This window comes from Oreochromis niloticus, linkage group LG10, assembly GCF_001858045.2.
Source record: "Oreochromis niloticus isolate F11D_XX linkage group LG10, O_niloticus_UMD_NMBU, whole genome shotgun sequence".
Taxonomy (NCBI): domain Eukaryota; kingdom Metazoa; phylum Chordata; class Actinopteri; order Cichliformes; family Cichlidae; genus Oreochromis; species Oreochromis niloticus.
Window position 1 is genome coordinate 9,628,252 of NC_031975.2, and position 17,269 is coordinate 9,645,520.

The 17,269-nt window shown below is 41.3% G+C and overlaps 1 protein-coding gene across 3 annotated transcripts in view; it reads left to right on the forward strand.

Annotated features, from left to right (window-relative positions):
• Positions 1-17,269, forward strand: part of abr (ABR activator of RhoGEF and GTPase) — a 117,152-nt gene that overhangs the window by 12,734 nt on the left and 87,149 nt on the right. Inside the window, exon 1 of one of the 3 annotated variants that reach the window (XM_005471965.4) lies at positions 8,571-8,934. The exons of 1 other annotated variant lie outside the window; for it this stretch is intronic. In XM_005471965.4, the coding sequence (XP_005472022.1) occupies positions 8,874-8,934 (61 nt within the window). In that variant the 5' untranslated portion in view covers positions 8,571-8,873. Of the gene's footprint in view, positions 1-8,570; positions 8,935-17,159; positions 17,266-17,269 lie in introns of those variants that run through there. One more of the 3 variants, XM_025911006.1, reaches the window with a different exon arrangement.

Consider the following 17,269-nt stretch of genomic DNA (forward strand, 5'->3'; position numbering starts at 1 on the left):
CTGTCATAATTGCTCTTTTAGCCGCGAGGTCTTGGCAAAGGAACCGAGAGCACGTCACTGACAGCACTGTTTACTCCGAGGATTTCATTTAAGGCCATGCTAATTGTGTAACTTTCCTTGACTATGTTTTTTTTTTTCTTTTTGCAAGTAATTTTATTCGTTACTCCGCATTTGCCTTGATTTCTCTATATTGACAAGACTTTAACCTGGCGTACTGTTGGTGCTGTTGAATTTTCATGGTGTTATGCTGTGTTCTCATGCATAACGATCACTTGTTGGTGCATTTTTTTTCTCACACAACACACCCTGTTATTCTGGGGTTTTCTGCATACAGAATTTTTGTATGCAAACAAAAACAAGCCCCCCCAAAAAGGAAGTGGGGATTGATTTATTCAAGCGTAAAATCAAGTAAGTTAACATATACCAAAGTTATTATACTTAACTAAAACTACACATTCAAACTTGTGAAAAAACAGTAAATTAAGTAAATTAGATCAATTAGTTAATTTTAAAGTAGACTTTAAAAACCAATAAAAACTAATGAAACATATATAATCTGTATGTTTTGGACTCTTTCCCTTTGTGTGGACAGTTTGTGCTTTTGTGCATAGTAACCCTCAATAAGGCCCATTTTGAAAGTAGCTTTGCATGAATTGCTCTTGGAAAAAATCAATATGTTTGTACATTCTCTCAGTTCATCTGCTGTCTGAAATAAGCTCTTCATTTCACCCAGCTCACTTCACCCAGCCTTTAAGCCTGCAATCTTTTGATTGGCTGCCCCTCATAAAAGCGAAATATAATATGGGTGGGGCTGCTGTGCTTACAGCATCACAGTTTACTGTGTGAAGCTGTGTGCCAGGCATGGCAGAGCACACTTTTTGGCTCACAAGTTTTACTTGCACACATGTTGACCTCGCTGTTTAAAACTTATCCCTGTTTTTTCAATCCTCCACCATATGAAACGCAAAACAAGAGCGTAATGAGTCCTCATTAATGCTAAAAACCTCAATACCAGTGTATATTCAGCTGATAATAATAATAATAATAATAATACTAATAATACTACTACTACTACTACTACTACTACTACTAATAATGATAATAATAATGATAATAATAATAACAATCGGGTTTTTTTTTTTTTTTTTCTTTTCGGTTTAAGCAGAAAGGTACAAAAATGTGTGGCAGGGCTTTCTGGTTCTCTGGCCATGCATTTATCAATAAACAAAACAAACTGATCAGGATGAATGGAGAGAGATCTGCTATTGTTCTACAAAGCAGCTTTCACTCTCTCTTTGGTTTCTTCTCATGTGTCTGTGTGTGTGGGGGGGGGTGTACTCTATCCTGATGATACAGTTAACCTGACTCCGGGGGAGTGCAAACTAGATAACAAAGCTTTCTGAAGCTCAACCATCAAGCACACTCAGCTCTGCTGCACAGTATCAGTAGCTGTATTTATGCAGCTTTATGGAGCAGCAGACACCTAACACTTTCAATTTTTCCTTGATTTTTGAATCTCTCTTTGACAGAATGCAGTAGGTGGTTGTGAACCACTGATAACCGCTCATAGCTTCCAAAAATACTGGTTCACCAGTGGTTCTACAAAAAGTTCCCTGGAAGGTAAAAACCTGAATATCTCCATATGCTGGATTAGACCTAATGCTAGATAACTTTCCCACCAGTGGGAGGTGGTCCATTGGATGTGGACTAGATGGCTACAGCACCCTCATGTGGACATCTTTAACGGCAGTAGTGTTTCTTTTATAAGGTTGTGATCTTAATGGTTTTGCTTTGTTTAATGATTCAAGTGAAAGTAATGCTGAATGTGTGCAGAGCTCATCAGGGCAATGTCTATAATATGCTGAGTTGTATCAGATGTTTAAGATTGCCTTTAGTGTTTGAAAGAAACATGAATGAAGGAGGGTCTACATAAAGCCAGGAGTCTATGAATGCATACATAATGGTAAACCAATGCAAGAGGTCACTTTTGGTCAGATAATGCAAAACAAAATATAAAATTGATGATTTTTGTATTTGTTTTGTTTTTTTTAACTTGTTTTACATCAAGTTTAAAGTGTAGGTTTTAAAAATTGTCCAATATGCAGTTAATTCATGAATCTTTCTGAATGTTTTATGTACCATTAAAATCAAATATGTTTTACTAATTGTATTAATAGTATTTATTTATGTATTTAAAATGTGAAAATAATGTTATGTTTGTGACTGAATTGTTCTCACATTTCAGTGGTTGACCAGGTTTACTCTTCAGAACTTAAGCAAGAAACACACAGTTCAGAATCGCAGTACTTTTACTTTGTTCATTTATTCATTCATTCATTCTTTCCCCTTACTTGGAAATGGTAAATCTCTGCTATGTAGCTGAAAACAGTTATCAAATCATCCCAACATCCCTTCTGAAGCCTAATCCTGGTGTACTACTAGGAGCCAATCATATTTCTGACAGGTCCTGTGGCACTGGCTTTGTGCAGCAGCGCTCCTGTAATTCTGTCATATATCCAGGTATGATAGAAAACAATGCACTAAGCCTTAGATTGGCATTCAGCTGATATTCTTTTTACTGTTGCGGAAACTTGTAGGTCCCAGCTTTTTAAGAGCTTGACTGATACTGACGGATATTTCAGTCTCTCCCGTTTTGATTTTGTCTGTTCTTCTGTTAACGTCCCCCCTGTGAGTCTTCAAGTTTTATGGGCAACACTAAATTGCAGGAGCACCATCTTAAGATACTGTTATGAGCAGAGGTTTAAAGTGATGGGATTTTAAGTGGGTTTGTGCTCAAATTTTAGCTCCTGAGGATGTTCTCCTTTCCACTCATTACTGCTGCTCACAGACTCAGTAGTTTGTCTGACACAGAGTATAATAACAATTACACAAGCAGCTATTTTCTCATCTTTTCATACAATATTTCCATCCAGTGTGCACAGTGAAGGTCTTTGTTTGGGTGTCTTAGCTTGTGTTGACCGACACTAAACACTAGAGTGCAGTAGTTCTTAATTTAGATTTCTTTGCTATTCTCTCTTTCCACGTTCTTGTGTGCTTTTAGTCTTTGTTGCCGCTAACCCGATGGTGGCTTAGCAGTTTGTCGGCATAACTTAAGCAACAATTAGGTTTGTCGAGTACAAACAAACAGGCAAACTGTGTTATTGTGCAGCGTTGTGCTGTCACCTCACCGAGATGGTTTCACACATAAAATAAGCTCCCTGTGTATATGTGGGAAATAACCACTAATGATCTGCAAACCGCATAAATCCACATGTGTTTTTACTGTGCGTGTGTGTGTGTGTGTGTGTGTGTGTGTGTGTGTATGTGTGTGTGTTAGAGTGAGTGTGAGAGTGAAACAGAGAGCGCGCTAGCGGCAGAGCATATTCATCCTATGCCAGCTGAATTCGCTTTGATCTATTGAGGTCAATGTGGAAATCTACTCAATCAAGCTGTGATTGGACAGACACCAGATAAACAGCATTTCCCTCGCACACACACATCTCTTTGTCCCTTTCTCTTCCTGTCTCCTTGACACAAACATGCCAAGGATTGTATTTAAGGAAGCTCTATCTTATCATAAGTCATATCATAAATGGGTTAACACGGTACACACAGACACACACAGACACACACAGACACATGTCACAGGGGTCTGCTAGACACTGTCGTTCCACATAATTGGATGGTGGAGGAGTTAAGGATGAGATCCAGGACAAATGAGGTGACGGTGGATCTCGCCTGCCAAAGCACATGCTGTGATGCACACACACACACACACACACACACACACACACACACACACACACACACACACACACACACACACACACACACACACACACACGTTCTGTTGCCTTTTTTTTGTGTGTAGGCAAAAGCTTTGTGAATTGGATAGAAGGCTGTTAAGAGTTGGTGTTACTTTAATAACACACATTCATAGGGCACGGAGGGAGCAGGAATGGAGTCAAAGAACTAAGTGTTGGATGAATGACTCTGACCATATTTCAGGACCGGTAAAAACCTTGAACTGCTGGACCGAGAAAAAAGCAGTGATTATGACAACGGTTGAGAGACAAGTGACTTATTTTTGCACTTGATTTCACTTCAAAATAAAGCGAGCAGCAGACAGTAACACATAATAAAACAATGATTTCAGACATTCTCATTTAATAGGCACATATTCATCAGTGGTGCACTCCGGGCTTTTTAATAATGCATCATCATTGCTCGTCCCTGCTGCCATCTCCCCCAACCCCCAAAACAAAGGGATGTGTGGGAAAAACACACATCTAGAGAAAATATCATCATCAGTCTCCAAGGAGCATGTTTGGACTTCCTTACAGTGTAGACGACTGTAGTGGAGTTTATTGATTGCCATCTATATCCATATATATCATAACTAATTTAACGGTAATAAAATGCTGACATTATTGCAGTAAAATCCTAATGTAATGTGTGTGTAGCAGTTAATCTGTGGATGTGAATCATTGTTGTTTCCACTTAGAGAGTCTCTGTCATTTGGAAGAAGAGTTCACTTTAATTCAGTGAATATTTTTGCTTTGATGACACCAATTCCATCTGTGCTTATTGTCATTTTTTTTTTAAATATGTTTGTGAGTTGTGTTTCGCTCCAGTGCTTCATTAGGCTTGTTTGAATTCACTTATTTGGAAACACAGCTGTCTGCTTCCTGAGTGCGCAGCCCCACTCACGTATGCACATCAACCAAGAATGCTGGAAGTGTGGGCGTGGAGGGTTGTTGAACAATCAGGATGTTGAAGGGTTTAGACTCCCACCCTGGTCTTCTGGTGTTTTTTTTTTTTTTTAGAAATTAGTTTTAATTTATTTTTATCAGCCAGTTCATGTTCCCGTGATGAACCAGTGGGGTTGGAGGGAAAGAGTAGCAGCACACACACACACACAGACGCACACACACAGATGCTGCCACCTCCACCCAGTCACCCCCGCAGGCCTGTGGTCGGGGTCGAAGAGCAAAAAGGGGTGGATATGGTTGGGGTTGGTGGAGTGAGGTGGGGCTGGGGTATCTGGGTAGAAAAGGGAGGATAGAGGGGTGGGAGTGTAGTGGATAGCAGTTTGATTGGCTGGTGGGATGCTGTGCCGCCAAATTACGCACGCACACACTAATACACCACAGTTTGACCGCAGCAACTTCCTCCTTCATGACAGGAAATCATTGTTGAAATTTCAAGTGAAGTGCAGGAAACACAACAGTCACAAAATGGGATATATAATAAATGCCTCATCCTGTCTTTTTATGGAAGCTGGGATTTATCAGGGTCTTGTTAGTTAGAGCCTTGTTGTGAATACACGCCGAACCTTAGCAAAAGATAAAGGACAAATTTAAACGTGATTACAGCAGACCTTTTGGAATTATTAAGAAGTTAATTGTGCAGTTGTATACTCAAAGGATGTACTGTGTGATGTTTTCATGACCTTTTAAATTTTATAAAGCGTCATAATTTTTGCTTTTTATCCACTCTGAGTTCCAGCTTTCTCTGATGTTTTGTAATAGCTGTCTATAAAGCTTACTTTCAGTTCAAGCTGTTAAAAGCTGTCCCAAATGCGTGTCCATTGATTTCTGCAGGGCCTAAATATGCCTGTGAGTATCACACAGTACACATCCACATCCAGTGTCCTTTGTTCACATTAGCTCACAGTGGGATGACACACCTAATCAAAAGCAAAGATTGATTTTTATTTTATTTTTTTTAAATATCCAGTTTTTTTGTGTGGTCTACATTTCATGCTGCGCTGGCTACTGATGTGTGGCCTTTTTGTAACACACAACCATGTAATTGTTTAAATAAAGTGTCCAATGAAGGGGGAACTCTGAGTAGATGTTTTCTGTGACACAAAGGTACATCGTGTCTGTCCAGCACAATCCATGATCTGTCTTGAGGGAAAAAAGTATGTATCTCTATGTGGATACACTAAAGAATATGAGTGCCTTACATCTAGATCTTGTCCAGCTACCACACACGCACACACACATAGAGGACTGCTGTTGAAGGTTAACCTTTATGGAGAACGACGCATTGCTGACGTGCTGAACTTTGAAGAGACTGAAATTGTGTGTGTTTGGGAGGGTTCAGAGACAGTTATTAATGGGTTTTTATTACACAGTTTCACTGTTTATTCATATTTTCTAAATGTAGCTTTGTGAATGTCTTCAGAACACGCAGTTTGGTGTAAATACAGTTTGTGTGTTTGAGCATGGCATGTGTGCTCTCTTTGTTTGGCTGTCCCCGTTGAACGATGAGGTATTTGGAAAGAGGAGGTGGGCAGATTTGCTTTCAAAACCCTAAATCATCTGTGTGTGTGTGTGTGTGTGTGTGTGTGTGTGTGTGTGTGTGTGTGTGTGTGTGTGTGTGTCTGTCTGTCTGTCTGTCTCTGTTGGCCCAGATTTAAGACAAAGGAGGTGTAAGGCTGTACAGTAGATCAATCTATATTTGATGAAGTGCCACTCACCAGCCCCGTGTTCTTCTCTGCCCGCTTGGCTTTCCCTTTACATAATCCCATGTGTTTTTGTGTGTGCGTGTACGCCTTGACTTTGTGTGTGGGTTTTTGTCATGCCTGTGTGCTTTCCCACCATCACAATGACACATTTATATTCATTAATAACCCTGACGTACATTAACACATGCAGGCATACATTAAATGCCTTGAGACAGATCCACACACACACACACACACACACACACACACACACACACACACACACACACACACACACACACACACACGACCAAGAGAGGCTCATAGGATGCCAGGTCGTTTAACTCGTGTACGTTCCCTCCAGCTGGCACATACACGCGCTGTAGACAAACAAAGAGCAGAGCTCGGGGCCAGGTGCTCTGCCTGCAGAGGTTGGGGGAAGAGGCAGGGAGCGGTTGTGGGGTTCCTCCTGTCAGCCTTTGTGTCCTAATTGAAGTTTTTTCTGCCTCTCAACCCTCCCATCTTTCCTTCCCCCATGCTGGTTAGAGGAGGATGAAGGGGGAGGAGGTCTGAGGTTTGAGGGGAGCGTTTCATATCAGGCTTTGTTGTCGCTGGCACGATGCTCGTCTCCGATGATTGGCCTCCTATGTAGCACGTGCGTTAATAAACTCACCGGGCGTTGGGCCTGATGAAGAGGAATAGTGCTGTGTGGCAATGCTGCCAGGTCTTTTTCTGGGAACAGGGAGCAACAGGAGACCTAACGTCCTAATGTGCCCATTAAAGCCTGCTAATTTCAAAAAAATCAATAAAGCACAGCATGAAATTTTTAATTGCATATTGAAAAATTAAGATTTCCTGGCTTTTGCGCTAGAGCCCAGCCACTAATGTGGAAAATGCCAACTTTTTTGGGGGGGTTGTAATGCAATAAAATGATATAATTTCTTTGTCACTGTCATAACACAGTTTATTCTGAAACACTGGAGCAGGTAGTAGGGTGGAGTTAAGTGGTGTCTCACTTTACATTCCTAACTAGTCTGATACAGACATACTTTTAACTTCTCAAAATAACTTTGAACTATTTAGTCCCTATGCATCTGTTTCAGTCCTCAAAAATCCAGCTGTGGCTGAGCTCCAGACATTTATTCTAAATATTCTTTAGCTATTGTTCCTGGTGATGCACACAGTAGATGGGCTCCATGGTTCTTCTATTGCCATCTATCATACAGTCTGTAATATATCGTCTTATACAGAGCATCAGTATGCAGGCACAGTTTCCACAGCACATACACACACATGCACATGTGTGCATTGCTTTCATGTTCTTCGTTGCCACGGGAACAGAACTAGCTTAAACCATGACAAGTGAACCCGTCACACTCTGTTTCTCTCTTTCTCTGAACTAAATGACTGACTCTGTTTCACACAAAGTGTGAATTGTGCGTCCCAGCCGAGCGGCTGTGATCTTGAACTCATCATGTAGTGCAGCTATGACTAGATTGCCTCATAAAACCACGGAAAGACCTTTCATAGTTACCTTTGTCATTGCTATATTAACAAAACATAATCACACAGTGGATTTAACATTAAACTTTTATCAGGGGAAGGTAACCCAGTTTTTTTCCTGAAGGGTGGTTTCTCTTTCCTGTATATGTTTCCTCTAAATTTTAGAGAAAGCCTCAGTCTGAGCAGTTCTAAAATAGGCTAATATTTAGGATGATTTCTAAACCTCTGACACAAAGTTGCAATGTGCTCGATAAAGTCAGAGTAAGCAAATTGTATCTACATGCAAGAAAATAAAAGCTGCTAACCTAAAGGCAAGGAGAGATGAAAGCAAGTTTGGATTTTAGTGGGTTTGGTGGTTTCATTTATGAAGAGAGAAACTGAGATTTTGTCAGTTGATTCACATCTCACAAACATCGCTGCTTCAGTCATTAGGCACGGCTTCTCAATTCCAGCTTCTACACACTGCTTAGACACTGAGGGGGGGAGAGAGAGGGAGAGAGACGGCGAGCGAGGCTGATGAGGCATTCACGCAGAATCAGGAGAGCGAGAGAGGAGGGGTGGGTGGGAGTGAGAGAGCAAGCCAAAGAGAGAGCGAGAGAGAATGAGTGCTTCTCCCTTTCCCTAGCAACGGTCGGCGGTGTCTGTCTCCAGCCTGTTGTTTTCTCTCTGACACACACAGACGCACACCTCTCAGTCTTTCACTCCTTCTTCAGCTCTCTTGCTTGTCAGCCTGTTGGACCCCGGGGTGCCTTCTGACATTTTTTCCCGAATGGTTTTTCTTGCTTCTCCAAGCGAGATGAAGGCTGTGTTTCAAGGATAAGAGAAAAGAAGCGAGGCAACGCAAAAAGCAGCTGCAGAGAAGAACTGAATACATAAGAAAGAGGGAGAGCAACTGAGACAGGGAGAGGAAAAGAGGATGGAGCCCCTCAGTGCTCGCGGCCTGCCCCGGCTCTCCTGGATCGACACCCTTTACAGCAGTACGTACCTCTCCTCCATCACTTAACTCCTCTCCACTCATCACTTCTCATTTATCTGTGCGCTTTATCTCTCCGTGTTTTGCCCCGCACCCCTCTCTTCTCCATCTCATCCGCTGCCCGTTCGCGTTACAGCCCCAGCGATCTGCACACAGGGAGCACTTTGTATTTTCCGGACTTCCAATTAGTGTGTATTATTGTGGCTGTCTATAACAAGGCATTCAACCCAAGGCCATGACGCACACACACACACACACACACACACTTTTTTTTAGTGGCAACAACTCGTGCCCACTGCCGTCAGGCTTTCTGCTGGCCAGTAATCATAGAAGCATGGGAAAGCCCAGGGATTATATAGTGTGAGGCAGAGTGAGCCATGCTTACAACCTGGAGGTAGAACTTTATGTTCCATCCTATCGAGGACACAAGCTGTCTGATGCTGAATTTTTAAACCACTCCTTATTGTAGTCTTTATGCTGCGCTGTAGTCTCCCCCGTCGTACTGTACACTGCATGAGAGCAGCTGTCAGCTGTGTCTTTTCAGGTTACGACGTTGATTAATGAAACAACGGACAAAACTGCTCCAATTAGTTTGTCACCTAAATTAGTCTGACCTTGAATTGTTTTTTCTTTTTTTTTTTTGCATGTGGATGATTTACATAGAAGTGAATATGAGCTATGCTTTTGCTTGTTGTAATTTAGAACAGAGGCTGTGTGAAGCTCTTTGCAACAGTACACACATCCATGCAGTCACAGCTGTTTGTGTGTTGCTGAGGTGTTGCGCGCGCATGTGTGTGTGTGTGTTAGGTGTATTGGGTGCATGAAATAGTCTTTTGAGAATTGTCTTTTGCCACTTTTGTTACTATATCTTGATGTGCGGACATGGTGTGAACAGGCAAGACTGATGGAGAACGGGTTGGGGGTGTGATAAAGATGCTGAAAAACAGAAAGGTGAAACGTGGTTTCTGTGCGATGCTGTTGATTAGATACTTAAGCGAGACCTTGCAGTAGTTGAACTGACAGTGAAGGTATTTATGCATTAGTGATAACGTTGTTAATGTACTGCAATATATATGTGGTTCTCTTTGGGTATCACACAAATGTAAGGTGTGGTACTTTATTGTTAGGCTTTTGGGCTTCCTTTTAACTTGATGTGATGTGGAAATGAGTAATACGAACGTAAATGCCAAGCTGTGGTGTGACAAGCAGACTACGCATACTTTATATCATATTGATCAGCTTTGTTTGTTTGTTTTTAGCGAGACTTTAAAGAGTTGTTAGATTATTTCAGAAAGACACATTTTGCGTTCCTGCCAAGAGCTCGAGAAGATTAATGCCACTCGTGTGTATGTATGCTAAAGCTGAGACCCAGTCTGGGGGTATATAGTCTCGTTATTTCACTCACTGGTTTTTGGGCTACTGTTGAAGTCTAGAATTTAGCATTTTGACTGTTGCCTTTCTTTTCTTTTCTTTTCTTTTTTTTCCTTCTTAACTCTCCCTGCAGGGTAGAGCTATCAGCTAATGCTAGCTCCGTGTGGAAGGTGCATTTGTGGGTTGGGATGGTTAGTGAAAAGCTTAAAACAAATATTATTGCTCCATTTTTCCCCAATTGGATACCAGAGTTGCCTGTTTGATTTAGTAAAGTACTTATTTATGCCCTTCCTTATGCAGCGTCCCATTTTTTGGGGCGAGGGACTAACACTAGGACCAGGCTTCTGACCTCCTGAGGCTGTGTGTATTTGTGTTTTTATGTTTTTTTTGGTTGTTGTTTTTTTGCCCTGGTATCAAAAAGGATCATTTGTGTATAAGTCAAATATGTTGACCACTACAGCATGGAGCCGAAAAACAAACAAGTTAAAGTTTTATTTAGTCAATTTTGATTTGAACAATGTACGTACTAAAATCTAAAAATGATGGCTATAAAGATTTGTCAAAGCAAACCTGTCTCCAAAGTGTGTTGATGGGGAATGAAGCAGGGACAGCACAGTATACTATACTATAGCTCTATACTATTTTAACGTTTGCTATTTTTGGTTAACAGAGTTCATCTGAATTTAACACCCGATGTGCTTTAACACATTTCCAATTCTGTATGAGGCTGCATGTGTACACTCGCAGACAGGTTATTACCATCACAAGAGCCTTGAAACAGGGCTTTATTATGAACTATTGTTAGTGAAAAGGGCACAATCCTCTTTTTTATGCACCTGTCATTTCATCATCCTTTTGCTTTCCGCCTGCCCTTTATCCACCTCATACTCTTTGTGTGCCTGTGTGGCTGCTGAGCTGACCCTCTTTTCTGCTAAGGGAAGTGGGAATTCACCACTACTTTGAAATGTTTACAAAAATGGTTGTATACTTCCTTAATACCACTACACCACTTAGTTACAAAAGGTTGCAACACAAGTTGACAATAGCTCTGTCTGTGTGACAAATACCTGGTTGTTAATGATGAAAGATGACCCAGTCCTGCCCTAAACCATTAGTATCGAAGCTCCCTCCGTTGTCTGTCAGTGGATTACTAAACACATGGCTCTAATTGCCCTTTCTCTTCAGCCTCTGAAACTGTGCTAATGACTGTGTTAAGCAGTGACCACACATCCTTAACTCTCCCAAGCAGAGTGGGAGTGGATGCTGGAAGCCACAGCTACGTTGTCCCCAGAGAGGCTGAAGTCTTTCTGTTCAGCTGCACGAGTGAACCACAGCTCACTGAGACAGCATTTTCCACAGGCATCTCTGTTTCACTACATATTCTGCTAATAATGAAAGTCATAAAACACAAACCTAGATGTACGCACACTAAGCAAGCGAAATGTAATAAAAGCTGCACAGAGAACTTTTGCGCACACATCAATGTAAGCGCACGAACAGAATCACCAGCTCAGACTTCTCATCAGTCATCCATTTGTTCGGTCAGCAGTATAAGTGGTAGACTCCCAGACGGCGGTTGGTTGGAGTGAGTGTGTGTGTGTGTGTGTGTGTGTGTGTGTGTGTGTGTGTGTGTGTGTGTGTGTGTGTGTATTACTTTAACAAAACTCTCATTTTCCTCTCACCCTTTCCACCTCTTTACTTGTTTTTCCTCTTATCGTCCTAATCTGCGCGGTTGATTAGGACCGTCTCAAATGTGCTCCTCACATATTCTCATAATCACTTTGATGTAATCATCAGCAGAGTAAAAGGGTTTTTCTTCTACCTCTGATCTGATTTTAGAAGCGTTTTGTTGCTGCTGCTGTGTCCATTTTCTGTCTTTAACCCCCCCTTTACTCCGTCAGTTAGCCCACTATTGCAGATCACACTGGTGATCACCGGTTATTTCTTTGTTGCTTCAGTTGTTTTGTTTTTGTGCAGTCGAAACTCTGTTCCATTGACACACAGATGTATAGGTGCTCATTTTTTTCTGTGCTAGTGTTTGTCCCAGTTTTAGATCAGTCTATTCTTTCCAATATCAAATAGGACTGTTCTTCGATTAGCCACGTGGCCTGGCGGTTTCTTAAAAACCGTACCCTCAAATCTTGGTTACACAACTTATTCAGTGGACTTTCCAGATGCTTGTGACTAGAAGGGAAAACTGGAAACCAAAGAGACAGAGTGGTCAGTAATGAACTTGAGTTTCACATGCAGCATGCATAGGCCAAAATCATTTCACTAAGCTTGCTAATATTTACACCAACTGGTTAATTACACTACACTTGCACCGCTAATGCAAATTTAGATGTTTTAGAAACCTTAATTAAAAGTAATTAGGCCTACAATGTGTTTTTCACTTTACTGTGTGCCAGGGCATTTTTAATTTGCAACAGTTTTTCCTCATTTTGTATACTGAAACAAATAAATCCAGTAGCGAATTCTTTTTTTTGTTCATTATTTAAACAGAAGTCATAGCCATATATGTCCTTAACTGCTTTTTCAAGGCTGGAGTTATCCCAGCTGCCATGAAGTGATAGGCAGGCACACCCTTATGTTGCCAGTCCATTTCAGGGCTAATAATCCACCAATCAATCCATATACCTTTTGCACACTTTTAACCTAACTTAGTCTGGACGTATCTCTGAATCAACCACTGCCCAATTATAATTTCCCTCTTTTTGACTTTTACAGAAAGCTCTGAACTGTAGTGTTACTATCTCCTCCACAGCCTGAGTGGCAGACGGTCTCTGACTTCTGCTTTGCTGCCAGCCTGCACTGTAGCCTTCAGAGTATTAGCTAGACTTGTCTCTGCCTCGCTTTGGTTCCACGTGCTGCTAAGGCAACATCAAAGGAAAGCTAGATTACGTAATGGCTAGAAAACGGGCATTTTGGCTTGGCAGAGCAGAGGTGGCACGTGCACTGACATGCACATATGTCAAAAATGATTTTCATAATCCGCAGTGAGGAAGGCTCAAATTTATGCGCAGCTCTGAGGGAGCATTAAAAATCTTTTCTCATTTTTGGTACATCCTGTCACTTCAGCCCCGGAAAACCTTATAAAAATATTACCGTGTGAGTCAGGGTGGGCCATTTGGCTGTTTGTTGAGGGTTAAATGGGCTACACAGTCTATGGTTTCTGCTGCCACTACTTGTGGATAGTAATATTAAATGACATGTTGCTGGTGATGGTAATCTGCTGCCTTTCCTGACTAATCATACACTGAGTCTCAGATGCTGGAGATTCCACTCAAATAGGTTTCCACAGAAACACCGCACATAAAAGAGAATTACATTAGCTGACTCTAAATTGTATGTTGTAGGCTCAGTTTCTTGAGAAAACAACAGACAGGTGACAGTTATCTTCTTCTTTGCCGTTTCTTTTAGGGGTCACCACAGTGGATCTTCTGCCCCCAGCTCTACTAACTTTGTGTGAAAGTTAGTATGCAGTTAACCTGCATATGCGATTTAATTACTTATTAAATGAAGTTGCCGGAGCACTGATCCAGATTATTCCGGCCTGCTTTAATACCTGTCTAACACCATAATTTGCAAAAAAACCTGAATAAATGAAAGGTTTGATATCTTTTTACACATCTGTATCGGCCTAGAATTACCCCAACCTCACATCCCTGATCAAACAGGGTTTTCACAGGCTGTCAGTCTTGTTGTCTGGTTTCCCTCTGCAGCATATAAACTGTAATGGATGGACTTCACTGCTGGCCAACAGCAGTCCCAGTTCTGTCTTTAAGTGTTTAATGTTAGCAGTTAGTTGGTTGTCACAGGGCTTGCTTCAGCAAATTGGGGCACAGCAAAGTAATTTTGGATGGCTTCCCAGTAGAATTTCATAGGGGAGGTTAATACAACAGGGGATGTGTCATTTATCACTCCCTACAAATCTATTTGGACCAAACTCCCCAGCTCTCTCGCTCTGTCTCACTCTGCTTGAATAGCCACTAGCTCTGTTCTCGATGCCAACAGCAACACATCCAAATCAATGGGATCTGGTAGTGTTTCCAAACATGTCAGCTATGGTGTGGCTGCAGAGAGAACACAACACAATACAAGCCAAGCGAGCCTCTTAAATCCCCAATTCACTGTGAGGATGACATTCATTCATTGTTGGTAAAAGGTTCTGGAGCTTGGGCTTTTCATTTTAATTGCGGAAATTCCTGAACAGATGCAAAGGTCACAAGTAGTGCAGCAACAGGTTCAAGAACCTGCAACAGGGTCACCTTTGTTCCTTTGTGATATTTAAAATCAGACTGTACTCATAACTACATTTCAATAAATCTGCTGTGACTACAGTCAAAGGACATAAATACCAGCTCAAACCATTATTAATAATTCAGATACTACTGTTTGGTACTACTGCTCCTAGCACACTGATATGCACTCATTCTGTGTGGATTAAAAGTGGAGGCAGAGAAGTGGTTTTGCTTCGTAGGAGTGGAGCCGTGTTGTGTAATTTCATCTGTGCTTCATGTGAAGTCTTGCATTGTTTTCTTTCTACCGTTCAAGCTCATCCATTATGTTGATAGATGGATGAGTCTGTGCTGTAGCTATAGAAACGCATTTAGAGCTGTTCTCTCACATGCACACACAGACACACACACACACACACACATGCACACTTACAGTAGGGAAGAAAGAATCTGAGTCAGCCTAAAAGCACTGTTGTTATGTAATGCAGTCATCTCTACTGCCTCTTCAGTACACCGCTACTCTGCTTTGTGTTCAAACATCTTCCTCCCATCGGGTGTCCTCAAGAGTGTGCCTTGCCTTTATGTAATGGGCATCATGTTAGCTTCTCCATAACAGTTGCACAATGCTGCTCCCCGGTTTGGGTGTCTGAATACAAGATCCTGGAAACATTAATGGGGAAAGAACAGTTTCACTGTTTATCTAGCAGACATTTATAATCTCCTTGTCAGGATCCACTTTAGAGGACATGATGTATAATGTGGATGCTGTTCTCAGTTCTTAAAGAGAGATGAATTACCTTTGATATATACGATTGGAGTAAATGTGAAGAAGTGGTTAAACCTTAAAATATGGGCACAGTTAAAACCTCATCCTTTTAGGTGAGTCCAGCTGGAAGGAGCAAAGGGGGGAAATCTGTCACTGTGTCATAACGCTAGCTGCTCGCTCACTGACAACCCAGCTGGTGTTTCCACTGTAACCTCGGCCGCCTGGGTTCGTTCAGTGACAACCTTGTGAATAATATATGAAGCTTTTTGCTCTGCGTTGTGTGTTTCGGTGGCTCTTTTACATCTAGTAAACAAACTGAAACGAAGAACCCATCGATTACTGGAGCTGAACAGCAGCCAAGTGCTTTTATTGCAGTAGTGAAATGACATCAAACTTATTTTCTGTGTGCAGAGTTTCAGCTTACAGAGCTTTCACTCTTAAATGCTGGTGAGTCAAGTGCAAACTTAGAGATAGGCTCTGCGCTTCGGGTGCTTGATCAAATCTTAACTTCTAATAGGAGCTTAAAGGTTAAAAAAATAAAAAATAATAAAAATAAATAAAAAAAATAAAACAGACTTGTGCACTTGTGTTACATCGCAACGGTTTCCAGCTTTACTCATAAATCTTGACTCATAATTTTATTCCACGTAACTGTGCATTTCATTTTGGTTACCAAGAGTTTGTAACTGTTTCCAGCATGCATATAAGCACCTTCTACATTATGTTAGCTATGATATCTGCATTGGAGGTCATCAAATGGTAAGCGAATATATAAGGCTAATTAATTATAGCACAACTTAAGTATGTTACCTCGTCCCTGAACACGATTTCTGCAAAACACATGTTAAATAGACTGACGTAAAAAGAACCTACTACTGTAGTTTATTTTGATCATTTTGACCTAGCTCACTGATATACTGGCTGAGCCCATAAACTCAGCAGCAAAGAGTTTACAGCTGTTTCCTATAGACTTCTATAAGACCATAAGTCTACGTGCAACCACAGCTATTGCCCCCCTGGTGGTCGTTAAATGAAATGCAAGTTTAAGTTACATCCATATTTGATACCGTTTATCAACATGACAGACATGGTTTAACATATCTTTCCAAATGACACGATATTAAAATGTCTTATGGAAAAAAACACTAAAATTTATGATAGCTGACCTAGCAAACGAGACCGGAAAGACTGGGAGCTCTTGTTATATTTTGTTGGTATTGGAGCTTTTGGTGTTGATACATTTTTTTTAAGTAAAAATTTAAGACAGTGGAAACTGTGTTTTCCCCCAATTTCTTGCTGTGTATTTCTTTTGAAATATTCAATTTAACTCCAACATCAATTCAAAGAGCAACGAGAACATATATTAAACTGACTTTTGATGTTATTTTGTTCATCAGAAAGCTTAAACTGAGTCATTATCCAGCTGTTAACAGTTAAATTATATTGTTAGCCAGGTTCTGTTTGCAAGGCGTCTTGCCATCTTCACAAGCTCTGAAATCCTTTGTTGTGCTTGATGTTAGAGGGTGTGTCATGTGTCTGAGTGTGTTTGTGTTCTGTGTCTGTGGGGACCTTCAACATGTCCTGAGGGTCTAGGAGTGTGTGTGTGTGTGTGTGTGTGTGTGTGTGTGTGTGTGTGTGTGTGTGTTACTATGGACAGCAGTCATCCTGTAGGGCTATGGTAACCACCAACCTGTTTTTCTTCTGCCATCCATGCCTGGCTTGCCCCAGCCAATCAGCGCACAATAACTCCTCTGCCTCGGCCAATAGTGCGTCTGGCATGTTTACATGCTCCCGGAAGGCAGGGACCATCATTAAGCATTCAGGGTAGTCAAGCGGAAGACAGAAGAGGAGGGGAAAAAGGGAAGGAGAGGAGGAGACAGGAAAGCGAGATGAAGCCATTATGAGTAAAGAGAGCTGATGGATGCACTCGAGCACCAACCAGTCACCCTGCCAGACTCAGGTAA